The 10293-nt window shown below is 39.4% G+C and overlaps 1 protein-coding gene across 1 annotated transcript; it reads left to right on the top strand.

Moving 5' to 3' along the window:
* Positions 1 to 740: 740 nt before the first annotated feature.
* On the top strand, positions 741 to 10207 carry tgm2b (transglutaminase 2b). The gene is made up of 13 exons (XM_088424604.1): positions 741 to 901; positions 3799 to 3978; positions 5522 to 5740; positions 5814 to 5932; positions 6328 to 6456; positions 6833 to 7010; positions 7169 to 7301; positions 7400 to 7506; positions 7597 to 7836; positions 7922 to 8197; positions 8288 to 8448; positions 8524 to 8660; positions 9666 to 10207. The coding sequence occupies exons 1-13, from the start codon at positions 892 to 894 to the stop codon at positions 9814 to 9816; spliced, it is 2040 nt and encodes a 679-aa protein (XP_088280730.1). The 5' UTR covers positions 741 to 891; the 3' UTR covers positions 9817 to 10207.
* Positions 10208 to 10293: the final 86 nt, after the last annotated feature.

The raw sequence follows: 10293 nt of genomic DNA, 5'->3' as shown, positions 1-10293 counted from the left end.
AATCAAAACAAATCATGCTGACATGATCCCACTCGCTTACTTTTTGACACTACACTATAAAAGATAATACTGTAGTTCCCGCTTATTAATCCCCCCTCATGGCTATTTTATAAATATTTCATTGATGTGGGGGGAAGAAGTACAAATCACTTGCCAAGCCTTCCTTGGCGAATGCCTCCAGTCATTTCCACTGTGCGGGTTTGGACAGAAGCCTGGCTTTGGTTTTACTGCTCATGTGATGTAATGCTGAGTGTGGAGCCAATGCTCGTGTCTTACTACGAGTCTGCCTAGATTGCTTCAAAGCGTACGGCTGCCCGACCTCATTGTCTAGGAAAATGCATTATGAATTTGTGATCATTACAACACATCTGTTAATGTAATACAAAATAATTCCAGATGAAAAACATTCCTTGGATCTTTTATGAGTTCTGGTGTGTGTGATCAGATCAAGGATACCTGTAAAGGGGGTAGCTGACTAACGTTCACGTTTTGCATTTAAAAGGTGCAATGAAGGCCGTCATTGATGATGAACTGAACTCACTTGTGTCATATATGAATGCCTGTAGTTTACCATCCTGTTAGTGCTTCCTAAAAGCTATCGTGACGTCATTGTTGAATCATCCAAACAAGTCTGCCTTGTGCTGCCACTGTGCACTGAACATTTCTCCAGTGCAGGGAAGTTCCACTCTAGCTCAAATGTGAATTGACTCAGTGGGAACGGCGTTCCCACCCCCCTCTCATGTCTTTTTGAGGGGAGGGTCGCGTTACGCCCACACAGCACACTGGCATGGGGAGGAGGAAGAGTACAAATAACATGCAGATAACACCAAATACACACTTTATTTCCATTAAGGTGGTTTACGTGTGACATTCTCACTGAAAGGCGCACTCATGGCTCAAGGTAAGGCATACATCAATTTGTTTCGTAGCACTTCATTTATGCAGGATAAAATATAATTTATCCTTAATGTCTGTTCTTTTGTGTGTATGCTATGGCACTTTTTTGTTTCATTTTAACTCAAATTTGTCTGCATGCACCATCAAACCTCTGAGCATGTACTGTATGCATGTTAAAAATAATAATAATAAATCACCTTGATGTTTGAACCTTTTGGAATTGAACTACTTAGAATAGCACAGAGCAGCTGGGAATTAAGGCCCCTCATCATCGGCCCATTTACCCCCGAGAGGAATTCCAAGACTCCCCAAGAGAAATCAGCAAATGACCTTTATTGTCAGTGTGGACAATTAGTAGCATGTCATAAGCTATCTTTAGCGTATTGTTTAAAATGGAAGCATATTTTCAATGATGTTGCCCAGTGTAGTCAAAATGTTAAAAAATTAAAAATTAAGCATTTTTGGTAGGTAAGAATTTAGGCATGTTGAAAACCATCCAAAAGATGAAATGAACATGTAATTGTTTCGATATTCTAATAGAAACGAAATCTGTTAAAGTGAGTCCCTGGGAAATCACATAGAATTTTTTTGGGAGGAGAAATTAAGAATCTTTGAAATAAGCACAAAAGTAGCATAATGAATTTGAGATCTTGTGCATAAGTGAAGAAATTAAGAAATATTGATGGATATATGATTTTGTCAAATGTTTGAGCAAAACAATTCGGACAATTCTAATAAAAACTGATTTTTCTTCTGTGTGATTTTTAAATGCACTCGCAAGGTGAATACTGAGCTGAATGTTTTTAATTTCTAATGGGTATGAAAAGAATCTGGTTTGATGACTTTCATTGGAAATAATAATATAATAATTGAAAAACTTTCACACATGTAGGAAAAAGATACCATAAATCAAATATTACAAAAAGTGAACAAACACTTTTTTCTACACACTTTCCAGTACAAAAAAAAAAAGTTCTGTTGTGACTGCTATAGGCACATGCTTGTTGTGTTTTTGCCTTATAAGGTAAACTCAGGCCTTTGCTGCTCCTATTGAAGCTCCACTTAAAGTGTAGCAGCTCCATGATAGCCAGTGTGTGGGTGGCTGTCTACTGTAAAATTAAAACTAAACATATTCATACTGGCTTTGATAATGCATCCAGACTCCTTGATAGACTCCCAGTGGGGGAATAAGAAATCTTCCCCATTTAAAAACAATAATGTCGGTGTTGATATATTCAGGTCAGACATGCTCATATGATAGTCCTCATTATAATTGTTTCCATATTCTATCATTCCAGGATTGGATTGAATGTATAAAAATAAATGTATTATATGAGGCACTTATTTCATTTCATTTGTCGATTGTTTCTCACTTTACAAACACATGTGCAACAGGTTGTTTCTCACTTTACAAACACATGTGCAACAATCATGATTTGTTTTATAATTATTATTTTTATGGCAATATTTTCACAGATCAAATAAAACTGAATGAGATAAAGTTGTGCAAAGTCCAAAAAGCTAAGCCACTCACACAAGCTAACCCATGTTGGCATCTTTAAGGAATTTGCTCCTTTTTGTGGAACTGACATCTGTTCAATTAAAGTACAAACAAAAGTCGATAAAGCTTGGAACTGGATCGCCATCCGCTTCATACGAAGCAGCGGGAAGCCTTCGAGGCTTAGTCTATGTTTACTTTGTTCTCGCATGACCACGAGATCGCAACCTGGCACTTGCGTGCAGCCGCGAAGACAGACATTGGGCTGGTTGACCTTTGGACCTTTGTGCTATGTTTTGGCAGGATACCAACAACCATTTAGGTATTCGGTCCAAATTGCCGCAACAGGAAATCGGAGGGTGGGATTGTTTTAGTCACGGCTCACCCTGGAGAAAAGGAGCGGCTGTACATTGTATGTAGTGGAAGTACATGTTCTCCACCCTCATTTGTGAAAGAGTCCTGCAGTGCACCGTTATCATCGTAAAAGAAGTGCAATGATGATGAAATAAACCTAACATACACCTTTTATCGAACATTCTTATCTCTAAAATGCGAAAGATCACACTGAAGAGAAAAAAAGTGTATCAACGATAAATGAGGTGAGACAAAGGAACAAGTCGCTCAAGCCAAGGTGTTGTGCGTTATCTTGACACTTATTTTTTTTTCCCTACGCATTTTTACACTAAACTGTCAACAGACCTTTATCATTAATTGGAAATCTAAGGAAAGGTGAAAGCGAGGGTCTCAAACGCTGGTCCTGTCTCGATCGCCGACAAGGTTGAACATGAATATTCATACACACATTTATAAATAAATACATACATACATATTCATGTTTATATATTTTGTGCAGTCGGTATGAGCGGAGGCAATTTCAGGGCAGTGAGACAGGGGTGTACTCACATGTCATTGTCAGGAGGACAAAGAGGCAAACAAAGTTCTTGAATGGTTTAAAAATTAAAAATCAAACAAGTCCAAAAACAAGATTGAACATTTTAATTTGACTCAACAAATCCCTGAAAAGATCAACAGCAAAAAGACATGAAAACGACAAAAACCGACGACTTTGAGGACACAGGGAAATAAATACAAGCCAACTGATGAGACAATTAGGAACACTTGGACAAGACATGAGTGGCTGAGGGAGCTGATTGGAAGACAAAAGGGATCTAGTTGACAAAGCAGAGCTGCTATTTCTGGAAAACAAGTTATCCTGATTGGACAAAGTGAAAAAAAAAAGGCACATATATTCGATAAGCTAATCTAATATATATATTTATATATACCCAAAAACACAGACAGAAACATTTTGGTTTCAAGTATATTTTACTTGTCAACTGCTGTCTTAAATTTAGTGGAATGCAGCGCAACTCAATTCTTCTTTTCCAATGTTTCCTTTCAAGCTCTGGACATTGATCGCTGGAACTTGGATTGTGACATCAACAACACGGAGCATTACACCGACCTCAACGGCGTGGACCGTCTGATCGTCAGGAGGGGCCAACCGTTCACCATCAGCTTGTATCTTCGCTCAGGAAGTTACCGGCCGGGGGTCAGCTCTCTGGAGTGCGTTGCCGAGACAGGTGAGATTCTTTGCTTGACGGCTCTCAATTAAGATCAGTGGCTCAAAACCCGATTTGGTTTGAATCTTCAGGCACCAGTCTGTGGAGTGTGCTGTTTGGTTGCGTTTTCCTCCTACATTCCATTAATTGAAGACTCCAAATTACCTAGGGGAAAGTGTGACTGATTGTTGGATGATACATTCCTGGCTTTTGGATCAAGTCCATGATAATACCCTACTTATTGCCAAAAATACACTTCTGCCCTCCTGTGACCCTTGTTACCGCATTTTTTGGACTGTAACATGCAGAGTATTATAAGGCATCGTTTCACTGAATAGGTCTATTTTGGGAAATTTCTATATATTTATTGCACTAAGTTATAAGGCACACTGGTTATAAGACACATTATGGAAATAAACAAACCAGTGGAGTAAATGAGGTAAACTCCTATTTTTTGAGAAAATTAAAGAATTTATAGTTTGAGAAATAGGGTAGCAGAAGCTGCGCGCAAATTGGATGGATTGGGTGCACACATTTGGAAAGACATTTCCATTCATTATTTATTTAAATACAAAAATGAATACTCGGCAGCATTGTGGGAGAGTTTGCACGTGTGCTTCGCAGTTCACAGGTCACAGATTCGTTTCCAACACCGGCCTGTCCGGGTGGAGTTTATGGAGTGATATCTAGTTTTATTTTTTGTTTCACGCTTCAAAATGATGCATTTTGTAGAATATAGCGTGAAAAATGAACCGGTGCTACTTCACTGTCTTCGACATTGTTATTTGGTTCTTCATCCATTTCTTACTTTCACCACCAAGTGGACCCCTCCTATTGGATCTGACTGGAACATGCTCCAAGTTTCAAAGGTGGAAACTGACCTACATTGTGTTTGTGTCCTGTTAGGGTGATCGTGGAAGTTTGGACATGTCCAGTGCAATATTTAGCTAGCCCTTTCATGCTGACCAATGATGTTTTGCAGCCTATTATCATTTGCGACATAGAAAAAAGGAAATGAGATGTGATACAGATATATAGCAAAAGAAAACATCCTTTGCACAGTGTAATCTTTTCTGCTACTGGGGCAACATATTTCATTCATCAACTTCTACTTGTCATCTAACATTTAGTCTGCTCATGCCTGGAAGGATAAGACGCCTTGTCATCAGACAGTTTCATCAGGAAGTGCTACTTGCCAACAGGAGATGTGTGTATTTAGTGATAACAGTGTCAACCATTTCAGGTTATGCATACTGTGTTTTCGTGGGTTCAAGGAGGATTCTTGATTGCGCCATCCATTTGGGTTAGTGGGCAGTGAAAGACGGAAAGGAATTGGGAGCAAGAATGACCACACGGAGGCTTATGTAACTTACTAGAACAACCATCTTAATATTGGCCATTTAGGGTCAAAATTTTGGATTTTTGGGGTTGTAAGTTTGTGCTATTTCACTCTTCTTTCACATGAGGTGATTTAGGGCAGTCTGAAAATGTTCCCATGAGACGTACTGGTCGGACTGAAATGTTTCACTTCTCTTTCTTTCATTAACCACTATGACCGCTCCAGGTCCGCAACCTTCTGAAGAATATGGCACCCGGGTCTGCTTTGGCCTGTCTGCCATTATTGACACGTCCCGCTGGAGCGCGGCAGTCGTAAGCCCCCCTGGCGACACTGTGGCACTGTCCCTATGCGCCGCCCCCGACGCCCCCATTGGACGTTACAGACTGACCGTGGGACACTCCGGACAGATTGACTTCATCCTGCTGTTTAACCCCTGGTGCTCAGGTGGGTCGAGAAAACCGGGATCATCATGCCCGTATACAGACACTTTTTGTTTGACGGTATCTCTTGGCAACAGGAGATTCTGTCTATCTGGACAATAAGGAGAGTTTGGAAGAATATATATTGGCGCAGGATGGGATCATCTTTCGAGGCGATGCCAAACATCCAATAGCAACTCCATGGAACTTTGGCCAGGTACCAACACCAACACTGTAGTCGCCAGACTTACTTCACACACGCATGCTCGTGTTTATTCTCTAAAGCCAAAATTCGGCATGCTCACACACGTTTGTAAGATTTTTGAATAATGCCTGCAATTTCCAGAGTAATACGCTATTATACAACCGCAAAGCTGACCATAGCAAAATATTTAATCAATGCAAATGATTCTGACAGAAGGCAGAAGAAGATTGTTACTGTTTCCAGTCTGATCCAACTCTTGGCATCGCTTGCACAGGGCTTAGGCGATTATTGAAGCTTTATGTGCTTTAAACGGCACCTGTTTGGTGGTTTTCAAAACACGTTTCCCACATATGTTCTTCAAATGAAGCTCAATCATTTTTTTGTTTTGTTTTGTTTTTAATGCGCAGTTTGAAAGTGGAGTGCTGGATGTGTGTTTGAGGATTTTAGACATGAATCCCAAATGTCTGCGTAATCCAGGAAAAGACTGCTCAGGCAGGAGAAATCCCATCTATGTATCCAGAGTTCTCAGTGCCATGGTGAGTCTACACCTCATCATACTATCATTTAAATAGTATCATATTTTTCTTATATATTATTATTGTGTTGACAAGAGATTAAACATGTTGAGGGATTAATTCATTAAAATCTGTAATAATTGATCTAATTCCTCTCATTATGATTAAACAATTCTGAGAAAAACCTTTAACCAGAGTTTTTACTTTTTATATATATATCTAGATATAATATTTAGATATATTGTATATATTGTATTGTATATATATGTATGTATTATATATTGTATATATTGTATATATATATATATATATATATATATATATATATATATATATATATATATATATATATATATATATATACTGTATATATGGTGAAGCTCTTTTTGCCTTACAGGTGAACTGTAATGATGACAAAGGGGTTTTGCTGGGAAACTGGACGAATGACTTTGACGGGGGAGTGAGTCCCATGTTCTGGAAGGGCAGTGTGGAGATTCTGCGAAACTGGGACACGCAAGCTTGTCAGCCCGTTCGTTTCGGACAGTGCTGGGTTTTCGCTGCTGTCGCCTGCTCAAGTAAGATAGGATGTTGCACAGTGTGCTCACCTATCATAAGGAAACACACTTGGCTTTACATTGGCACAAAGCAGAAGTGTATATGCCAGATGTTATCATACACAGTACATTTTTATTTTGGTACAGCATTGCAACAGTCATGCATGTATCCATTGCAGTTTCCAGAGCTCTTGGCATCCCCTGCAGAGTTGTCACCAACTACTACTCAGCCCATGATGTTAACGGTAACCTGGTGATTGAACGCTTCATCAATGAAAATGGGGAACTGATTCGATCCAGAGAAATGATCTGGTGTCTATTTTTGACCTCATAAGACATATAATTTAAAATAGTTGTGTATTGCGTATTGAGCTGTGCTTATTATATCTTAAATCTTAATATATCTGCAGGAATTATCACTGCTGGGTGGAGAGCTGGATGACCCGACCTGACCTCACAGCTTCTGCTTATAACGGCTGGCAAGCCAGTGATCCCACTCCTCAAGAAAAAAGTGACGGTAACCAAACCTTTTGATGACTTCATCCTTCAGAAATTTGTATCTCAAGAATAATGATGGGTAACAAGTCCCAACACACACTTTTTCCAGGAGTGTTCTGTTGCGGGCCCATCCCTGTCCGGGCCATCAAGGAGGGTGAGCTCATTTACAAGTATGACGCCCCATTTGTCTTTGCTGAAGTCAACGCTGACGTCATCACCACCATGAAGAAAAATGATGGAAGCACATCTAAAGTTACCTCTACCCAACTGGTGGGAAAGATGATCAGCACCAAGGGCATTGGGAGCGACAAAAGAGAAGATATCACCCATCTCTACAAGCATCCGGAAGGTAATCGGCATCATTGCTATTCATTATTTACCGTAAAAGGTGAAGTTAATTCATCGTGAAATTATTCATTTGTCTGTATGGCCAGGCTCTGATGAGGAGCGCGAGGCCTTTAAAAAGGCCAACCACCAAAACAAGCTTCTGCAATTGAAGGAGATTGAAGGCCTGGACGTGACCATCAAAGTGTCGGCAGAGATGAAAAAGGGTTGCGACTTTGACGTGTTTGCCGTGGTTACCAACAACACACAAAGCGACAAAAAATGCCGCCTCCTCTTCGGATCCTGCGCCGTGTCCTATAACGGCTTTCAGGGAGGAAACTGTGGCTTCAAAGATTTGCTCAATGTTGAGCTGTCGCCTGGTGGAGGTGAGCTCGCCTTTTATTGTTCAACCGATTGTATTATAAGGCACAATCTTTATAATGTTCCTTATTGTGGACTGCAATATTTTCCTTCAGCCAGGAAGATTCCACTGAGGCTCAACTATTCGAAATACGGCGGGCAGCTCACTGAGGACAACATGATCCGTCTGGCATCTCTTCTGTTCGACTACGGTACCCGGGAAGCAACGTTGGCCGTGAGAAACATTGTGCTGGACAATCCGGAAATTCAAGTCCGAGTGGGTGTTATCGTCTGCGGCGATGGTTTTTGACTTGACTCGGGATGAGGCCTCTATCAATGGTGTCTTGCGCAGATCCTGGGTGAACCCAAGGAGAACCGCAAACTGGCGGCTGAGATCACGCTCAAAAATCCACTGCCGGAGCCTTTGGAGAATTGTTGCTTCAGCATGGAGGGGGCCAACCTGACTGGAGGAAGGGTCATCTCAGAGAGGTTGTATAATGCTCCATCATGTCTGATGTCTATTTGCCATTGACCGGCTTTAAATTAGAATTTGTTGCTATTATTGTGTTAATGCTGAATGGTCATCTTTTTTAGTCTGAAATATTTGCCACTCCATTTCTTCTACATGTTTTGACCAATTCAAACCATTCCAACTTCAACATATTCCAAAAATTCGCAGGCTATTACTTTTCTCATTTCGAACTTTCACGATTCCCCAGATTCTATATTTTTTACCCTCAAAATCCCCATTCAAAAAAATGGAGATTTGAAAAAAAAACCTCCCTATTTGAATATCTAAATATTCAGCTCATTAAATTCACCTTGGCAATACTTTTTAATATTTTTTTCAACATTTCAAGAGAAAAGAGAAACATTTGAATGTTTTTGTTTTTCTCATCTAATTTCAACATTTTTTCCTGTTCCAACCTTGAACTGTTCATCTTAGCTATCTAGATTCTTCATAATTCCATATCATTCAATATCCTTCCACAATTCCAAGTTCATTCCATTATTTGCAATATACACACCATGATTCCAAATAATTTCATTATGTAGTTTTTCATTCAACTTCTAGTATTCATTCATAAAAAAATCATAATTATGAATAATTTATAGTAAAATTTCATAATTTATCCAGAAAAAGCTTCATGTAGATAAATTCAAAACCCCCCTTTCAGAACAGTAACAAAGCATTTTTACTTCATTGCTTCCCATCACTGAGAAAAAGGATGGAAGAATGTTATCTCTGATCTTAATCAATACTTGAGGTAAACACAGGTTTGCTTCTTCTCCGGTTGAGGTTAAAAGCTAAATCGTCCGTGTTTCTCTTATCAGTACTTCAAGCTTGAGCAGTTAAAACACCATTGCTCTTTTGTCTGTTTATAGAGCTATACCCGCCACGATTATAGTATAAATGGTGATTTACCATGTAAATATTTAATTTACTGTAGTCTTGTGAGATTGCATGGCACTAATATTTACCTTGGCCCCCAGGCTGAGCTCCACAGTGGGACCCGGGGAGGACGCCAAGGTGAAAATGTACTTCACTCCCACTCACAGTGGACTGAGAAAGCTGGTGGTCGATTTTGACAGCAGCAAGTTGTGTCACGTCAAAGGCTACAAAAATGTCATCATTGGAAAATAATCACATTGCGCTGACCAGGAAAATATGAAGCCTACGCCATACAGCTTGTTTTTGCATTACAGAATATGCAAAATATATCCCTACATGTATTCTTTTTTTATTCCGACAAAATGTGCAATAGTTTAACTTGTGATGTTTTTGTATATAAAATTGCACACAACTCATTTTAAAAATGCATTTTATGTAAATTTGAAGACTCAAAAGATGCTTGGGGTATTGTTTATAAAGTGCCACAACTACCGTGATAAGTGTACACAAAATATACATTTCAAAACATCAAGATGCAGAGGGTATTCTTTTTTTCATTTGCACAAATATTTAAATGCGCAACTAAGCATGAATGACAGTGTAATGCAATTTTCAAAGAATACAAGTCATTCTGTGACTCCAACTGTCTTCTGCTGTTTTAATTTCCAAAACAAACATTGAATCACTTGCTCGTACTTGTGTTTTCAAAGCACCGTGGGAATTCAAGGG

Source organism: Hippichthys cyanospilos, chromosome 9 (genome assembly GCF_059441005.1).
Source record: "Hippichthys cyanospilos isolate Australia breed blue-spotted pipefish chromosome 9, RoL_Hcya_1.0, whole genome shotgun sequence".
NCBI lineage: Eukaryota > Metazoa > Chordata > Actinopteri > Syngnathiformes > Syngnathidae > Hippichthys > Hippichthys cyanospilos.
This window is presented reverse-complemented; position numbering and strand designations above follow the sequence as displayed.

Bases quoted from the DNA above. Each gene is read 5' to 3' on its own strand.
- tgm2b (XM_088424604.1), top strand. The intron at 3,979-5,521 runs GTGAGATTCTTT...TGACCGCTCCAG, and splicing joins GGAGTGCGTTGCCGAGACAG to GTCCGCAACCTTCTGAAGAA. The intron at 5,933-6,327 runs GTACCAACACCA...TTTAATGCGCAG, and splicing joins CTCCATGGAACTTTGGCCAG to TTTGAAAGTGGAGTGCTGGA.